We start from the raw sequence: 18,414 nt of genomic DNA on the forward strand, positions 1-18,414 counted from the left end.
GGGATGGAAAAGGACAGGGGAAGCTGAAAGCGCAAGCGGATGCAGGAGAAGGGGTCCCTAGAAGCCCCTCTGTCTGGCCCCACGTGAGTGCAGCATGACTCACGCTGACTCAGTGGAAAAAGCAAGCAGTGCCGGGTATCACCACTGGGCACCAGAAGGCATCCCGGATGTCAGAAGGAGACCCTGCACTGCCAGGTCACAGAAGACACCTGCACAGCCTTAGACCCAGCACCTGGGCAAAACGCCCCCTTCCTGAGTGTTCTGGATGGTTTCCTGATGCCCCTCCCCCTTCCGGGTTGGAACACACACCAGGACCTCTGGACCCTGCTAGCACCTTGGGTTCTGGGAAGCAAAGAAGGAGGAGGCATGAGGCATGTCCCCCCCGCAGTTGTCTGTGACTGGGAAGCTGATGACTCCAGGGTCAGAAATAACACCACAGTCAGCTCGCCATGTGCCACCCCTCCCTTTCCCCCCATTCCCAGAAAGCTTGGGCCCTGAGTCAGAGGGAAGAGTCCAAAAGTAAACAAGGACCCAGATCATTGGCTATGAAAACCACAGAACCATTCTGTGGAATTCTTTGATAAGTCGAGGACCTAGTAAAGAGTGAAGCCTGGAAATTCAGATGTCTTTCCACTAGTCCAGTTGCACTCCGGATTGTGTAGCTCAGTGGATGGGACACAAAGAGTTAGGACAAGAGAGTGGAATCCTTGGTGCAGAGGGAATGGGGGAGAAGGAGAGCTGGGCTTACCCTCAGAAGTGTCCAGGCCAGGAGAAGAGGAGAGGACCCAGGCCTGCCCTCAGGGGGCCTCCAGTCCCCTGGCACAGTGAACACACACATCAGGAATAGTCAGAGACCAGTCCAGAGCAGAGAGGGGGGCCACGTGGGACAAGGGGGTAGGGCTATCTAGGTGTCAGATGCCCCTCTTGATTCATTCCCTCAAAATAGTCTGGGACACCTGCACCCCACACTATGGCTGAGTCACTGACCCCAGTCCTCAGAGGAGACTTGAATGAATGAAGCTGTCCTTACTCCTCTTGCCCTCGCAGCAGAAAGGACATGTAACTGATTCCCTGGGATGGAAGGGGAACTTCCCCAAGACCTAAAAATAACTGAGCCACTTCATACTCTGAACTTAGCCTCTCCCACCCGCCCCCACCTGGCCCACCCCCTAGTCAGCAAGATAAAGGCAGCTGCTAGGCTGGCAGAGGACAGAGACCCGAGCCAGGGCAGCAAGAAGGCGTCTAACGAGGCCAGCAGAGCAGAACCAGCCCTGAACAAGAAGCCGAAGAGAAAAGACAGACCATTAGATCACACCTGCCACAAACCTGAGCATCCCCTCAGCCAAGCGGGACCTTCAGGTGAGTGACCTGGCCTTTTGTCTTTCCACAGCAGGCTGGATCTCTGGGCTGGGGTCCCCTGTGGGCAATGTGGGATGGCTCACAGGGGAGAGTAGATCATAGTCAGTTTTGGGTGGAGGAAGGAGGTGAGTGGGGGGTGGGGGTCCCTGATGTAAAAAGTCCATGAGGAAGTTAAAGGAGCATTAGCATGAGCCCCCTGGGAGCTCTCAGAGTGGTTGCCACAGACCTGAGTCCCACAGAAGACACAGGTTCTTACCAGTCTGGCTTTCAGGAGAAGGTGGCCTGGAGCTGCCATTTCTAAAATACAGATATGGAGCTCCCCAGGCTTTAGGGATTCCTCTCAGGGAATGTCCACAAGAAAGAGAGACAGACACAAGAGAGATCAGAGGACATGGGGGCTGGAGGGTAGGACATAGGCCTGACTCAGCATTGCTAGGACAAACCCCATGTCTAGCTGTTGTGGGCAAAAGTCTTGGCATATCTGGCACCAGGAATATCTCCCCAGGGCTGGCCTCTGAGCCCACCTCCCCACGTTTCAATGCCCAGGGCCTGAGGTGCAGGGCAGACTTTGCCCCAGACCATAGTCTTACCCAGTGGGAAAGCCCTTGGGGCAAATCTGGGGACATGAGGAGGGGAGACCGGATCTGAATCTGCCCAGATGTAGAGACCTGTGGAGACTGAACCAAGGAGCACCAGACGCGGCAGCAAAGGTGGGGTCGCCCTGAGAGGTTGGCTCAGCCCTGGATAGGCCAAGCTCTGGTGCACTTCTTGGGGTTCAGGCCCGACCCTAAGTGTGGTGGTCCCAATTCTGATTCTACCCACACCGCACCCCTGTTCCTGTCCCATAGAACTTAAGCCCCAGGAGTTTTGGGCCAGGCAGGTGCAAGGGTGGAAGGGCCAGAGGGCAGAAAACTTGCTTCAGGTCTTGCTATTACCTTTCAGAGCCTCCCAGAACAGCTCCTTCTCTGTCTTTGGGCCTCTGTTTCCTTGTCTAAACAATGAGGGGTTAGGTTCCTTGACCTCTGAGGGTCCACAGTTCTGACATCCCTGGATTCCATGATGCTAACAATTTGTAACCATAGCAGGGATTCTAGAGATTCCTGGGGTCAGTGGTGGGGTGTAGCTCATGGTCCATACACGCCATCTGCTCAGGCCACATGGTCGTGACAGGCATGGGAGTCACAGTTTGCCTTTGTTCCCATTAGAACTCAGAGATGAAAGGAACCACACAGAGTGTGTGAGGAGACTCAGGCTGCAGGCTTCAGAGTTTTCCCCACATCGGGTCTCTGAAGTCTGGTGGGCAGACTGGATGGCTATCTCAGAAGGGGGGGTCAAAGGACAAAGGAGATAAGTTGGGTGAGGGAGCCCAGGGTCCTGGTGGCTGAGCCTGGGCCTCCCTCCTGAGCCCAGGGCCGCTGGGCCGAGGCCAGGACAGCAGCTATATTTAGCATGAGTGTGGAGCAGAGCAGTGGGTCAGGGGCAGTGGGGCGGGGATGGGGGTGGGAGACCTGCTTCCCATTCCTTCCCTGCTGGCCTCTGGGGACTGTCAGTCCACCTGTCACAAGACAGATAAGACACAGAGGACGGAGAGCAGAGGAGGGCTTGAGCGGTGGAAGGCTAAGGAGAGGGAGTGGGGGAGCTGGGGGGAAGCAGTACCCTTGATGGAAGCTGACTGACGTGAAGAGGGAGAAAGAGAAGTACAGGAGTTTGGACCTGGTGGCCTACAGCTGGGGAAGAATCTCTAAGAGGCAGGGCAAGTAGGTCTCTGCAGGAAGCCTTCTTGTCCAGTGCCTTCCCGCCCTGTGGGTGTCTCCCTCACACCTAGGGTGGGTGCTGGAGCACAGAGGGGCACCACAGCCAATAAGAAAGCTTCGTGCCCCTTTCCCTCTTATTTCTTGGGAGCAGGGCCCCAAATCGGGTCTAGGAACCCCGAGCCAGCACTGCCTGCCACTCATTCACCTGATTCTTTCCATGCCTCAGTTTCCTTGTCTTTAATTGTGAGTGGCTGGACTAGAAGGCCCTTGAGTGCCCCCCCGCTCCCACCTTCTGAATCTTGGGGTAATGCACCAAAAACCCCTACCTGACACTCAGAATCTGGCTCCGTGGAACCCTAAGACAGCCTGCGAACAACCACCCCTCACAGAGCCTCAGCTGCTTCTGCTGCGGCAGAGGCCACTAGCCCCTGCTAAACCCCCTGGGGCCAGAAGGCTAGAGAGCTAGTCAGGAGGCAAGACCTTAGAGGCTGGGCAGGACTCCCGGCAAAGTGGCAAGTGCGCCCTCTGGTGCTGTGAAAGGGAATTTCTTCTCCATGGGAAGAAGTCCCCAGCTTAGGGAACCACCTCTCCCAGACTGGGAACCCCTCAGTCAGAATTCACCTGGGAGTTCACGAGGGGAAAACCGACCTTGGTAAAGGAAGGTGAGGATGGAACTTGTCCGGTTTGCCTATTGGAGGTTTCGGCATCCCTTGTAGGGCTAAAGGACAAACTCACGGCCACTAGTGCCTTGCCTGCTCCCTAGCAACCCAGGTAATTCTGGGGAAGCAGGACCCACCTTGATGGGTGGCTCCATATGCCCTAAGTTCAAGACTTGTCACATAGCAACCACTCAGGGGGCAGGTCTGGAGAGGGAGGGAGTCTCTCAACAAAAGTTGCCATGGGACGACTCTGCCCTAAGGCTCTGCCTGCTATCATTTCTCCAGCTACCAGCCCCATCCTCATCTCTGCCCCTTCTCCTCCGAAGGATGGCCAAAGCCCAGACGCAGGCAGCCCCCATGCTGACCATTCCGATGGCCACCGCAGAGGACCTGCCTCTCCCTCCACCCCCAGCCCGGGAGGACCTACCCCCGCCCCCGCCCAAGGAGTCCTTCTCCAAGTTCCACCAGCAGAGACAAGCCAGCGAGCTCCGCCGCCTCTACAAGCACATCCACCCTGAGCTCCGCAAGAATCTGGCCGAGGCCGTGGCTGAAGACCTGGCTGACGTCCTGGATTCCGAGGAGCCCACAGAGGGTGACGTCCAGTGCATGCGCTGGATCTTTGAGAACTGGCGGCTAGATGCCATTGGGGACCACGAGCGGCCGCCTGCCAGGGAGCCTGTGCCTGGCGGTGATGTCCAGGCTACCTCCCGCAAGTTTGAGGAAGGTTCTTTTGCCAACAGCACGGACCAGGAGCCAGCCGGACCTCCGCCATCCAGAGGGGATGTTCGTGCAGCCTGCCGGCTGTTTGAGACAAAGCCACTGGATGAGCTGACTGGTGAGGCTGAGGCACCGGAGGCTACGGCAAGGGAGCCTGAGGCCAGCGGGGATGTCCAGGGCACCAGGATGCTCTTTGAGACCCAGCCACTGGACCGCCTGGGCTCCCGCCCCTCCATCCAGGAGCAGAGCCCCTTGGAGCTGCGCTCAGAGATCCAGGAGCTGAAGGGCGATGTGAAGAAGACAGTGAAGCTGTTCCACACGGAGCCACTGTGTGCCATCCAGGATGCAGAGGGTGCCATCCACGAGGTCAAGGCCGCATGCCGGGAGGAAATCCAAAGCAACGCAGTGAGGTGTGCCCGCTGGCTCTTTGAAACCCAACCTCTGGATGCCATCAACAGGGACCCCAGCCAGGTGCGGGTAATCCGGGGGATCTCCCTGGAGGAGGGGGCCCGGCCTGATGTCAGTGCAACTCGCTGGATCTTTGAGACACAGCCGCTGGACGCCATTCGGGAGATCTTGGTGGATGAGAAAGACTTCCAGCCATCGCCAGACCTCGTCCCTCCTGGTCCAGATGTTCAGCAGCAGCGGCATTTGTTTGAGACCCGAGCACTGGACACTCTCAAGGGGGGAGAGGAGTCTGGAGCAGAGCACCCACCCAAAGAGGAAGTAGTCCCTGGAGATGTCCGCTCTACCCTGTGGCTATTTGAGATGAAGCCTCTGGACACTCCTAGAGACCAAGTCCAAGTGGGCCACCTGCAGCGAGTGGGTCCCCGGGAGTGTGAGGGGCTCACGTCTGAATATCCACGCAGCGATGGCTCCTCTGCACCGTCCCACTCTCAGAGTGCCCCCCAGAGGGATGGGGTGAAGGGGGACGTGAAGGCCTTCAAGAACCTTTTCGAGACCCTTCCCCTGGACAGCATTGGGCAGGGTGAGCCTTTGGCCCTTCAGAGTATGAACAGAGCAGAAGGAATTGATTCTATGGGGCTGTCCCAGGACACAGGGTCCCCAGTGTATGCTATGCAGGATGGCAAAGGCCATCTCCATGCCCTGACCTCTGTCAGCAGAGAGCAGATAGTTGGAGGTGATGTGCAGGGCTACCGGTGGATGTTTGAGACACAGCCCCTGGATCAGCTGGGCCGAAACCCCAGTACTGTGGACGTGGTACGGGGCATCACCCGGCAGGAAGTGGTGGCCGGAGATGTCGGCACTGCCCGGTGGCTCTTTGAGACCCAGCCCCTGGAGGTGATCCACCAGCGGGAACGGCAAGAACGCCAGGAGGAAGAAGGAAAGAGCCAGGCAGTTTACCAGCCTGAGGCACTCCCGAAAGGCGATGTGCAGACCATCCGCTGGTTGTTTGAAACGTGCCCAATGAGTGAGTTGGCCGAGAAGCAGGGGTCAGGAGTCATATATCCCACAGCTAAGGCGGAGGCGCGGTCCTGCACTTGGATGTTTGCTCCCCAACCCCTGGACAGGCCAGAAGGCTCCAGGGAGCAGCACCTGCAGGTTAGCCAGATCCAGCCTGGGGAAAGACAGACAGACGGACATGTCTTCGAAACTGAGCCTCTGCAGGCCTCGGGCCGTCCCCGCGGAAGAGGGCCTGTGCGATACTGTAGCCGAGTGGAGATCCCTTCCGGGCAGGTGTCTCGGCAGAAGGAGGTTTTCCAGGCCCTGGAGGCAGGCAAGAGGGAAGACCAGGGGTCCAGGGTACTCCCCGAGCCCATCTCTGCGGGCTCTGTGCACAAGTTCACCTGGCTCTTTGAGAACTGCCCCATGGGCTCCCTGGCAGCTGAGAGCATCCGAGGGGGCAACGTCCAGGAGGAGCAGCCCGTGGGCCCCTCAGGCAACAGGGTGCCAGAGAGGCAAGAGACCGCAGCGGAGGGGACCCTGCGGACTCTGCACACTATGCCTGGCCTCCTGCACCACGGAGGCATCCTTATGGAGGCCCGAGGCCTGGGGGAGCTCTGCCTTGCCAAGTATGTGCTGCCAGGCCCGGGGCAGGGGGGACCCCACATACGGAAGGAGGAGTTGGTGTCTGGCGAGCTTCCCAGGATTGTGCGCCAAGTACTGCGCCGGCCAGATGTGGACCCCCAGGGGATGCTGGTTCAGGAGGACCCAGTGGGCCAGCTCCGCCTTAAGCCACTGAAGCTGCCAGCTCTGGGCAGCAGCAGGAACCTCGAAGACATGGACCCTGAGTTCCAACAGGTGCTGGCTTGTGGCCTGGGGACCTCAGTAGCACGGACTGGGCTAGTGATGCAAGAGACAGAGCAGGGCCTGGTCTCGCTGACCGCCTACTCCCTGCAGCCCCGGCTGACCAGCAGGGCCCCTGAAAGGGGCAGTGTGCAGCTGCTGGCCAGCTGCATAGACAAAGGAGACCTGAGTGGCCTGCACAGTCTGCGGTGGGAGCCACCAGCTGATTCAAGTCCAGTGCCAGCCAGCGAGGGGCCCCAGAAGCTGCCCGCAATGGAGAACATCATCCATGTTCCCCCACTGGACCCCAGTATGGGGATGGGGCACCTGAGAGGCCCAGGGGGCACCCCCCACCTCCCACAGGCCATTGGAAAGGCAGTGCCTCTGGCTGGGGAAGAAAAGCAGAAAGAGAGCTGCACTGGGCAGAAAGGGATAACAGCTTTGGGAAAGTCTGAAGGAACCACAGCGACACCCATAGGGCCTGGGGCCCCAGACCTCCAGGCTGCCATGCAAAATCTGCGGATGGCAACAGCGGAGGCCCAAAGCCTGAGCCAGCAAGTTCTCAATAAGAACAAGCAAGACTCTGCCCTTGGAGCCACCTCAGCGCCTCCGGAGCCACCACGGCACCCTGATGGTCCCCTGCAAGCATCGGCCGTGGTCACCGTGGCTGCCCAGAGCAACGCTAGACCTGTGGCTGGAGGTGACCCCAGGACCCCAGCACACCCCAGAAAGGTCAGTGGGGAACAGAAAGCACTGCCCAGAGGGCTGCCTGAGGGGTGGGTGACTACTGAGGATGGCATCTACACTGCTTACCCTGTGAGGACCTTTGCGCCCCCTGGGGGTGTCCAGCCTTCTGAAAGAGAGCCCCCACAGCAGGGCAGGGACACTGCCCTCTTGGCCCAGGCTCCCACCCCACTTCAGGAAGGCCCAGGTCAGAGACTGAGGCCTGGGTGGAAGGAGCCTGGGGGCTGCACACAGATGGGCCAGGGAGCTCCAGAGAAGGCAATGGCAAGAGTCAGCCCAGGAGGCCTCCAAGCTGCAGAGAACCCCCTGAAGGTTGCCTCTTCAGCCCACCACACTCTGGCCTCTGAGCCTCAGCCTGCAGGTGCCCGTATGCACTCCCATAATGCCTCTGTTCCTCCTCCTCCTCTTCTCCCAGCTGCTGTGACAGGACCAGACTGCCCAACCCACGCCCACCATGATGAGGACTCTATCCCACAGGACGCCAAGCCCCTGCAGGACCCCCTTCTCCACTCCCACAGCAGCCCTGCCAGCCAGAGAACCCCTGGGGCGTCACAGACAAGGACCCCAAAACTGGAGCCCAAAATGCCCCCAAGGAAGAAGCCTCAGGTGCCTCCTAAACCGGCACACCTCAGCCAGATCCCACCTCCTCGGAGGCTGCCCACACCCTCAGCCCTCTCTCCCCACTCCTCCAAAGAGGCAGGGCAAGGAGGACACAAGCCAGGTGAGAAAGATGCAACCACCCTTCGGCCAGCCAACGTCCCCACCACTGCAGGCCAGAGATGCAGAACTCTGGCTGGACGCCCCCATGAACTGAACCAGCCCAGCCCCCAACATGACCCCAGCACCAGGGCTTCTGGACTCACCAAGAGCCAGGCTGCAGGCAGCAGTGCCCCAAACCCTGAGTCCCTCAGGCTCTCAGCTCTCAGCACTCACCCCGCCTCACCACAGCAAGGTCCCAGTCCCCCAGGAGAGGGGCCCACAGCAAGTTCCTGGCACGGGGCCCCTGAGAACACTGAGATTCTGCAGGGAAGCCGGCAAGAACTCCAGGGCCTCCTGGGCCAGGTGCAAGCTCTAGAGGAGGAGACCGCAAGCAGCGTGGACGTGCAGGCGCTGAAGAGGCTCTTTGAAACTGTGCCCCAGCTGGCAATGGCCCCTCAGGCTCCTGCCGCCCCCCACAAACCTGAGGCCTCAGTGGAGCAGGCCTTCGGGGAGCTGACGAAGGTCAACACAGAGGTGGCCCGGCTGAGGGAACAGACTCTGGCCAGGCTGCTGGACATTGAGGAGGCTGTGCACAAGGCTCTCAGCTCCATGTCCAGCCTCCAGCCTGAGACCAACACCAGGGGCCATGCCCCAGGACCTCCGCAGGCCCACAGTGCCTGCAAGATTGGTGACACAGACAGAAGTAAAGCCAGACCTAACTGCTCAGGCCAGGAGGTCAGAGGGCAAACTGCAGTCAAGAACCAAACCCAAGCTTCAAGCCATTCTGAGGTCCAGAGTCAGGCCAAGGTCAGAAATCACATAGAGGCCAGGGGTCAAGCAGCCTCAGTCATCCCTTCTACCAGGAGGCCAGAGACACTGAAAGAAGACCCAGGCCTCCCTGGAGTCTTGCCTTCTGGCAGAGATCCATCTTGCTCCCCAACATTCATCTCTATTGAGTCAGCCGCAAGGATGCTTCCAGAGGCTCCCAGCCCCACAGGCATCCTTGATGTCTCAGTGAAAAGCACTCACCTGACACAGGAAGTGGGCCAGGCCAGGCCCCACCAGAAAGGTCTCCAGGACAAGGCTGGAAAGGAGGAGGTCACCCAGTGGTCTGGGCAGCCCGAGCCTGCCCCTGCCTCAGCCAGCGCCCTGCCCAGTGGGCAGCAGAAGAGCGTTCTGGAGCTGCAAACTGGACCCAGTGGCTCTCAGTGCTACAGAGCCACAAGAACGGCTACTCAGCAGTGTGAAGGGGTGGACACATGCAGGAACCCAGTCCTCTCGTCTCCCACTGTGGTCACCAAGCAGGCAGAGCTGTCCAGGGGCCCAGGCCCCCACCTCGAGCTCCATGCTTCCCCCTTGCTCCGGCAGTTCCTGCACAGCCCAGGCAGGCTCAGCAGGGGCCTGGCAGAAGACAGGATGACGCAGGCCCCCTATGGCCACTCCCAGCCCGCAGCCCAGTGAGCCCCTCTGCCTCCACCACTGCCTCCCACTAGCACTGCCCTCTGGGGCCCGAGGTAGGCGCTGACCTCCCACGCATGTGAGGCAAGGACCAAGAAGAAAGGGCATCTTCCAGGATATGTGAGCAGTTTCCCTTTCCTCAGTTCCATCAGTAAGCCCAGCTCCTGCAAAAGGCAGGGAAGAAAGGTTGGGATGAGGCCCACCCAGTAGCTCGGGCATGGGAGAAGCATGGGTGCCAGCTGCAGCTAGTGGAGGTTGGAACATATACAGACACACATGCTCCTCGCACAGGCCTAGCCCACAGGCTGAGCCTAAGAGGAGCCCCCTTAGGACTGGAGGGACCCTCTCCTCTCAGCCTTTATTTCTTTTGTTATGAGTCAAAATGTTCTCAGTCACCAGCTCCTTAACTCTTGGAGAGGACAGGGCCAACTGGACAGCAGGATTGGTCTCTCTTGAGATTGGTCTGAAGGCTCCAGAAGGGCCCTGCTGCAGCCCCTTCATCACTATCTCCACCATTCAGCAGGTCATTCTGGAAGCCCAAAGTTCCTATGGAAAAGCTCAGAATCGGTTCATGTCCCTAAAGCCAAGGATACTGCCTCCCCACCCCCACTGCCCTTCACTCTGCACCACAAATGGAAAGGATACAGTCTGAATAAACCCAAGTTTTATTCTGTCGTCTGTGCATGTCTGTCGTTTATGCATCTGTTCTGGAGTCTGGGCTCCCACTTTGCGGGGTGGGAGGGGGAACAGCCACCACCTCTGAATGCCCCATTTTCCTGGCAAGAGCAGTGTTGGAGATCTCTAAAAAGCCACCCCTTCTTCTACCACCGTCACTGGGAAACAAAGAGGCCCCACACAACCCCCCCACACACAACATTCTCCTTGCTCCCCTCTCCCCCCTTCCCCAGCCCATACACACATTGCTACCCTTCTACCTCTGGTCTCTCCTCGTGGAGGTTCTTGCACATCATCATGGAGTAGAGTCTGACCATAATCCTGCTCCAGAGTGGGAAAGTAGCCCAGTCAGGCCTAGGAAGGAGGGAGGGACACACCCCAGGGGAACCCCAGTGGCCAAGATGGCTGGGCCCTCTCCCCTGCTCAGGCCAGGTGCTGCATGCAGAGTGGGGGCTCCTGGGAAGGCAAGAGCATGAAGCATGGCCTGGAAGGCCAGAATGATTTAATGCAGGGCCCTTTACCCTCTTTCAAAAGGCACTGAGTGCCTACTGCATGCCAGGTCTATTCTAGGCAGCAGGGACACAGAGGTGAGGGCCTTACAGGGTCACATTCTCAGGGAACTGACCTTCTAGAATGAGGTCCTGACCACAAATAAACAGGAAAGAACAGATGAGGAATAGGGGTAATGCACCTGACTAGGTCACTCTTTCACTCTAGGGGAAGAGTATTAACATATGGTGATGTGATAATGACAGGTGATTGCCCTAGAGCACATGGCAAAGGCAAACATCTCCAAGAGAAAAACCTCACCTGAGATCTGAATAACAAAGAGCCAGTTATGTGAAAATCAAGGGAAGGCACATGCTAGGCAGAGAGAGAAGAGGACAGGCAAAAATCCAGAGATGGGAATGAGTGCAGTTCCTCAATTTCCTAGATTCCCCTCCATCTGTCTACCTCCCCCCACACTCCCCCCACAACAAGGTTATGTGGGAGCTTGTCCACACTTTGCTTTCATTGAACAGGTAGGATCCTAGCCTACCACCACCAGCCCCAGAATCAGCCTTCTACATGTCATGTCACAGCCCGCTCATTGCCTGATCTTCTCACAGGGTGAGCTCCCCTGGGGCAGCTGGGCTCTGAACTGGAAAGAGCCACTCCCCTGTGGAAGGCAGTGGTGTGTGGGAGCAATTAAGATACTGAATCTACCCACTTGGGGCTAATACCTACAACTCTCTGGGACCCTGGCCACATGTCCCCCTCCCCTGCCCTCTGGGGACTCTCAGTTGATTGCGGGGCCCAGCAGCTTACAGCATGACTGTTCTCATTGTTCTCATCTGTACAGTGGGCACAATTACAGTACCTACTCTTGTGAAGATTAAGCAAATTATTATGTGCAGAGTGCCTGGAGCTATATGCCTAGCATCCGGAACTCCAACATGTTCATTTTTTAGCATTATTGGTAACCATTAATTTTCATATCTCTTTCTCACCTCCAGGTGGAGTTCCGGTCTTGTTCATCTCAGTACCACTGATGCTTATCAAAATTGCCTAGAAGGCACTCTGTAAATGTCAAATAAATGAAGGCACAGATGAACGAAATGATTACGTGAATTCAGTGATTCATCCGACTAACATTTATTAAGCACCTACTTCCTGCCACGTTCCGTTCAGGATGCTGAGGATAGATATGAACAAGGCAGTATTTATCCCTGCCTTCACGGAGCCTGGGTCTAAAGAGGGAAGACAATATATTATAAGCAGATAATTCTGGAAGGGAGGGATACTGTAAAGGAAATAAAAACGAGGTCACGAGAAGCGAATTGGCTGTTACTTTAGTTTGGGAAAAGCATCTCCGAGGAGGTAACCTTAACGGCACTGGAGCGGGTCCGTACGACTCGAGGTGGCAGCCTAGGGGGAAGGGTGGGAAGAGATAGGTGGGTGAGTGGTGAGCACAACGGCGGAAGCGTACATCAAGGAGAGTAGCTGCCGCTTAATGAGGTCCCGCCTAGTGCCCTGCACACCCGCCACACCACACCTGCCGGGGAGACCCAGGCTCCATCTCTCCTCCCGCCCGGAGTGGGCGGGGCTGGAAGTGGGGCCGGGCCGCAGGTGGAGCGCGCACCGCCCAGACCACGCCCCTGGATCGGAGCCGGGGGCGGAGGCAGGCGGAGGAGGGGCGCGTTCCCACCCGCCGTCTCCAAGGTGACGATGACGTTACCCGGGCCGCAGAGTTCGGGACGTTCGGGCGGCTGCAGCCGTTGCCCGGAAACGCCGGGCAGGCGCGCAGCCAAGGGCCGGCTCAGCGAGGCAGACGCTGGACGCCAGTACGCGCCGTCCTGGCCGGCCCTTGCTCGGAGCCTCCCTCCGGGATTCCAGGCGGGTGCGGGTTCCGGTCCTCACCCAAGTGGCAGCCCCACCCGGGGCCGATCTGCCGGGCCGGGTGCCTCCTCCCTTCTCGTCACTCCCTGCCACTGCCGCTGTCCCGAGTTGTCCACCAGTCCCCATCTTCAGTGCCATCACGCTGCCTCGGGCCATCACTCATTCCCTGCTTTCCTGGGCCACTGCCATAGCCTCCCAAGTTGTATTCCTTGCTTCCCCCTGTCCTAACAATCTGTCGTTCATCTGGCAGCCAAAGCACTTACGCAGAGTTTAGCAGATCAAGTCGCTCTCGTGTAAATACTCCCCAGTGGCTTCCCAGCTCACTGTCTTAAATCTAATTCTTCTCTGCCTTTAAGACCAGAATGACTTGTCTCTCTGCTCTCCTCTCCCAACTTTGTCGCCCCCACTCTCTTCCTCACATGCATCTCCCTAGTTACATTGGTCTTGATCTTCACAGAATCTTTACCAAACCAATTCCTGCCTCAGGGCCTTTGCACTTGCTGTACCCTGGGCCTGGATGTCCCTTCTTTTAGATCTTCAGTGGCTGGGCTCCTTCTTACTAAGATCCTGTTCGAATGTCTCTCCAGAAAGGCCCTTCTTGATCCCTCCCTCCCCTGCCTATTGCCCCCCCCATCCTGCTCCCCATCAAAAGAGGCCTTCCAACAAGTTATCATGCTGTTTTGTTTTCATGAGACCTCCCACAATATAAAATTATCTTGTGCACGTTATTTGCATACTGTCAGTGTTCTCAATTCAATACTATTACTGTATAGTAAATGACCTCAAATTTAGTGGTTTAAGCAACCACCATTTTATAACACTCATGAACTCTGTGGGTCATGAATTTGGACAGAACACAGTGGGGATGGCTTGTCTCTGTACCATGATGTATGGGGCCTCAGCTGGGTAATTTAACAAGGCTGAGGTAATTTAACAGCTAGTGTCTGGAAACATCTGAAAGCTCATCCACTCATGTCTAGCAGCTGATGCTGGCTATTGGCTGGGATATCGGCCAGAACACATATGCACGGCCTCTCCCCGTGGCGTGGGCTTCCTCATGGCATGGCAGTCTCAAGGTACTCTGACTTCCTACATTTCATCTCAAGGCTCCAAAGGCATGCGTCCCAACTAACAAGGCAGAAACTGTATTGCCTTGTCTGACCCAGCCTTGGAAATCACACGAAATCACTCCTGCTGCATTTTGCTGGTTACAAACGAGTCGCAAGTCTGCCTGGATTGAATGCAAGGGGTATTAGACACCACCTTTTAATGAGAAAGAGGTAAAGTTCTAGAAGAACATGTGGCCATTTTTGGAGGGTGCTGTGTCCACATGGAGTCTTCTGCCACTGGAATATCATCTCCAGGACAAATCACTTCTCATTTGTTTATTGTTGCATCCCCTGTGCCTGCCAGAATGGTACAAAAGCACTTAGTAGGTGCCTGATCCATGTTTTAGAGTGAATAAATGAAGGTTTATCTTCTCCCCGTTAAGTGTATTTCCTGCCCCAGCCCTTGGTTTTAGCCTGGTCTGCTCTGGAGGAAGTCCAGTGTTTGCACTGGGAGATGGGAGTCAAGTATAGTTGTTGTTTGTTACTTTGGCGGGAAGGGTGAGTTATTGGAGATTGAGAAAGCCAAGTGAAGTTCTGGAACCGTGTTCTACTGTAAAGGGTGTTGAAAACCCAATCTGATTTTTCTCATTCAAACTGTGGAACTATCCAGGAGAGGACTGCAGTTTTGTCCTCTGGACCACAGGGAGAAGGAAAGTGACCCAATGGAAATAGAACTTTGGAGAGGGGCCTCGGGCAGCAGGGAGGGGGTTGGACGGCCTAGAGGGAGCTATTGAAGAGATCTGGGCAGGAGGTGACCCGGAAGCCACTCACAAGTCTGTTATGATATGCGTATATTTTTTAATATTTTATTTATTTATTTGACAGAGAGATCACAAGTAGGCAGAGAGAGAGGGAGAAGCAGGCTCCCTGCTGAGCAGAGAGCCCTGTTGCAGGGCTTGATCCCAGGACCCTGAGATCATGACCTGAGCTGAAAGGCAGAGGCTTAACCCACTGAGCCACCCAGGTGCCTCAAATGGTATGCACATTTTCCCTCCTTTGTTATTGGTGACAGGCTTTCCATTCCATCTTCCCAGAGTCTTGAAACCCATACAGTTTCTCCTCTTTGCTCCTTTTCCGTGAGAATCAGCCCAGGCTTATCCTTGCACACACACCCCCCTCCCCAAATCAACCTGCCAGCTTCCCAAATCTCTCTTTGCCTTTCCCCACCCTTCCATCTCCGCTGTGGCTGAGACTTTGGATGTCCTATTACATCAACAGCCATCCCAATGTTCTCCCCACCTCCAGTGCCACCTCCAGACTGTCAGTCCTCCAGTCCAGCCCTGCAGCAATTTCCTACCAGCTCCACCACAAAATTCACATTCCTTCAGGTCATTCAAGGCTCTTCGTGTACAGCGGCTACCGGTTTTTATTGCCTTTCTCCATCCACTCCTCCATAATATTCTATCTGGGCCATGTCACACACCCCTGGTTTTGCTCAGAGCCAGCTTACCCATTGGGCACAGCAGGCAGGGAGCCTGGGGCCCACAATACTTTCAAGGGCCCATGAAAATGCTTTAACTTCTAATAAAACCAGAACGGGGTAAAAAGGGAATTTTTAGATAGAAAAAAAAGTCTTAACACTTAACATTACCATATTCGTCTTTATGCCACCACAGTTGTAAAATCTATTTTTAAATACTTATTTTATGGAGGAAGACTCAGCTCTGAGGCAACCTTTTCAAGAAAGCAAAAGCCATTAAGAGTGTCCTTCTTTGACCTCTCAATCTTACGCAGCTTTGCAGCTTGGGAAACCCGATTATAACCCTTGGGTTTAGTGCGTCTCTCTCCAACTGCACCGTCAGTACCCGCAAGTCGATAACCACCTCCACCTCCGTTTTCTCCTTCTAGATACCTGCTCCCCACCTGTGGCAGAGCTGCCACGTTAGACGCACATCTAACTTCCGAAGAAAATTCAGGCCTGAGGCTCAACCTGGGGAGCCCTCGGGAATCGTGCCCTGGTTCCAAACCAGTCACGATCAGCGCTGGGGTCCGCGGCCCAGAGAGGGGGCGCGCGCGTGCGGGCCGGCGGCCGCGGGGGCGGGGACTCGGGAGTCTACCACTCGGCCACACGGCCCTGCCAGCTCCAACCGGCCCCGATCGGAAGGAGGAAGCTGCCCCTGCGGTTCCCTCTCTTCTTCCCCAAAAGCTGCGCACGCCTCCTTCCGTCGCATCCTCTTCCTCCCGCCTCCCCGCGTTAGGTTTCTTACGAAAAAGTGCCTCTGAGAATTCCCAGAAGGTCCCGGATGTGAAGTCACTGGCGTGAGGTCACCGAGCCTGGTTCCAGGAATCAGAAACTTGGGCGGGGGGTCGGGGGGTGGGGGGAAGGAAAGCGCGGAAAACGAGGGAGTCAGTGAAGCCGTGGGCGCAGTCGGCGGGGCGCCTGACTCGGCGGGGTCCCACGCTCGGCTCCAGCAAACCCCCGGGGACGTTCCCGGGAAAAAGGGCCTCGCTTCTCCCACGGCGTAGGATTGCCGGTTAGACACCAACACACCGAACCGTGTTAACCTCTGATGTTGTCTCCTAGAAGAGCGGGTGGGGAAACCGGAGGGATACCCACCGTTGCGGGGAGTAGGGATGGGGGCGGGGCGGACAGGAACCAGCTGGGCCTTCCAGGTCGGAGAACAACTCGGCAATAGCCTTTAACCTAACCATGGCGCACGCAGGGATTTGTCCTACAGACAGGACGGCAAGGATAAATTCCTAAGGTGGCTCGTGGCAGCTTTGTTTGTTGATAGACCAGACGTGACTGGGGAAGAGTAAGAGTGCCAGCACCTACAAGTATGAAGTTATCATTTACCAGGGTGGGGAAGACTGGGTGGAGCCGGTCTTTTAGCCAGCGGGGTGAGGGATCAGTAGTCTGAGCTACTTATGTGGGTCAGGAGTTCAGGGGTGATAGAAATCTCAGAATTACTCGGAATTTGTAGCACAGATGTTTCCAGAGGGAAACAGCTGGTGCATTTGGACTGAGAAATTTGAGGAGGGTTTAATAACAGGGGCTTTCCCAGAAGGGTAGAAGGGTAGCAGGGTGTAGAGAAACCTCCAGAACAAAGTAGGCCCCCGGGGCTAGTAGCAATGCGCGGCGGGGGGTGGGGGGGCGGGGAGAATGTCGACTATCCATAGTTCAGATGCAGGGAATGTGAGAGTTGCCTGTACTTGGGGACAGACAGAGAGTGAAATGGCGAGGACAGTATCCAAACTTGTGTGATTTCCTCCAAGGAAAGGCACTTATTTTTGAGATACAAGTTTAGATGTTGCACACTGGCAGGAGTGGAGAGCTTCAGTGGAGTAGTGTAGCTCATCCCTGGCAACTGTACATGGAAAACATATATCCTGACCTCACTCTCCACCCTCTGAACTCCTGTCTGTGTTGGCCAGCTGTCAAACCCCATGGAAAGCCAGACAGGGAAGTCCCTGGGCGCAGAGCTGGGAGGAGCAGGGTGGAGAGTGGGTCTGGGACAGCAAATGGAAGGATGGGAGAACCCAGTGCGGGTGAGGGGAGGAGAGTGTCAGTGGTTAGGGTGCTCTGCAAGGCCATGGCTGGAGAAGGGGCTGCTTAGGGAGTGAGTATAGGTAGGAAAGAGGCAAAGGTCGCTGCTGGGGAGCCCTCCTACAGAGACTGAGAAATAAAATGGACCCAGGAAAGGATATTCCAAAGCTGCATTGATTGAGATGGGAGAACAAGGAGACCCGTGCTCAAGGCCTAGCGACACCGGGACACCAGGGCGTGGAGTAGGAGAGAGGGAGGGAGGAAGGAAAGCAGGTGGGCTGGGATATATGCTCCCTATAGGTCAGGTAGGATGAGGGATATATATGTTTGTGTGGGTATGTGTGTGTGTATCTTTGTGTATTACGTACATAGACTGCTTCTAGAAAAAGACAAAAAGGAAAAGCCCTAATAATAGTGCCTCTGGTAGACACCAAGAGTAGGCAGAGAGGAGGCCCAACTTTGTATTTTCTTCCATTTTGGATATATTTTCTAAGGTTTTTATTTTTTAATTTTTTTTCAAGATTGTATTTTATTTATTTGACACAGCGCGAGAGAACACAAGCAAGGGAGCAGCAGAGGGAGAGGGAGACAGCAGGCTACCTGCTCAGCCAGGGAGCCTGACGCAAGAAACTTCCGTGGCAGGAGGGATACAGTTTTACAGAAAGAGCAGATCCATAGTTTTCCCTAATAAACTGGAAGACAGACTTGGGGTAGCACTGGGACTTGAAGAGAAGCAACTGGAGCCTGAGAGGGGTGGGGCTGAGGAGAGTGTTGCTGGAAGGATCTCCTCCCTGTGTCAGTGCAGCCATCGCCTTCAGGAGCAGTGAGCTCAGAAATCTGGTTTGAACTATGTTCTGTTTGCGCAGTAATCCCCTCAGGGACTTGCCCTGCCCCCACTCTGCACAATCCAAGACTTCAGGAAAACTTAATTCTTCACATTTTAGTAAATTTTTCATTATTGTACATGTCATGCTTTAAGTATTTTCAATCTTGTATATTAAAAAAATAAGTAAGTCCCCTTCCTTGGAAGAAATCACACAAGCTTGGATGTAGTCATCTTGGAAAAAGAGTGAGTCCTCATAATTCTCTCTCTGCTGAAGCTGTGCTTGGACAAGGTATTCCTTCCC

General features: G+C 55.9%; 1 protein-coding gene across 2 annotated transcripts; it reads left to right on the plus strand.

The window, feature by feature from the left end:
* Positions 1-1,201: 1,201 nt before the first annotated feature.
* XIRP1 (xin actin binding repeat containing 1) lies at positions 1,202-10,312 on the plus strand. Of its 2 annotated transcripts, XM_032861145.1 has the most exons (3): positions 1,202-1,359; positions 4,058-7,468; positions 7,896-7,969. In XM_032861145.1, exons 2-3 carry the CDS (start codon positions 4,100-4,102, stop codon positions 7,902-7,904), a joined length of 3,378 nt encoding a protein of 1,125 aa, XP_032717036.1. In that variant the 5' UTR covers positions 1,202-1,359; positions 4,058-4,099; the 3' UTR covers positions 7,905-7,969. The 2 variants fall into 2 exon arrangements, with proteins under 2 accessions (XP_032717036.1, XP_032717035.1); XM_032861144.1 differs by having other exon boundaries at positions 4,058-10,312.
* The last annotated feature ends 8,102 nt before the right edge of the window (positions 10,313-18,414 follow it).

Source organism: Lontra canadensis, unplaced genomic scaffold (genome assembly GCF_010015895.1).
Source record: "Lontra canadensis isolate GAN:19392208 unplaced genomic scaffold, GSC_riverotter_1.0 scaffold20, whole genome shotgun sequence".
NCBI classification, from domain to species: Eukaryota; Metazoa; Chordata; class Mammalia; order Carnivora; family Mustelidae; genus Lontra; species Lontra canadensis.

Bases quoted from the DNA above. Each gene is read 5' to 3' on its own strand.
- XIRP1 (XM_032861144.1), top strand. From the start codon at position 4,100: ATGGCCAAAGCCCAGACGCAGGCAGCCCCCATGCTGACCATTCCGATG.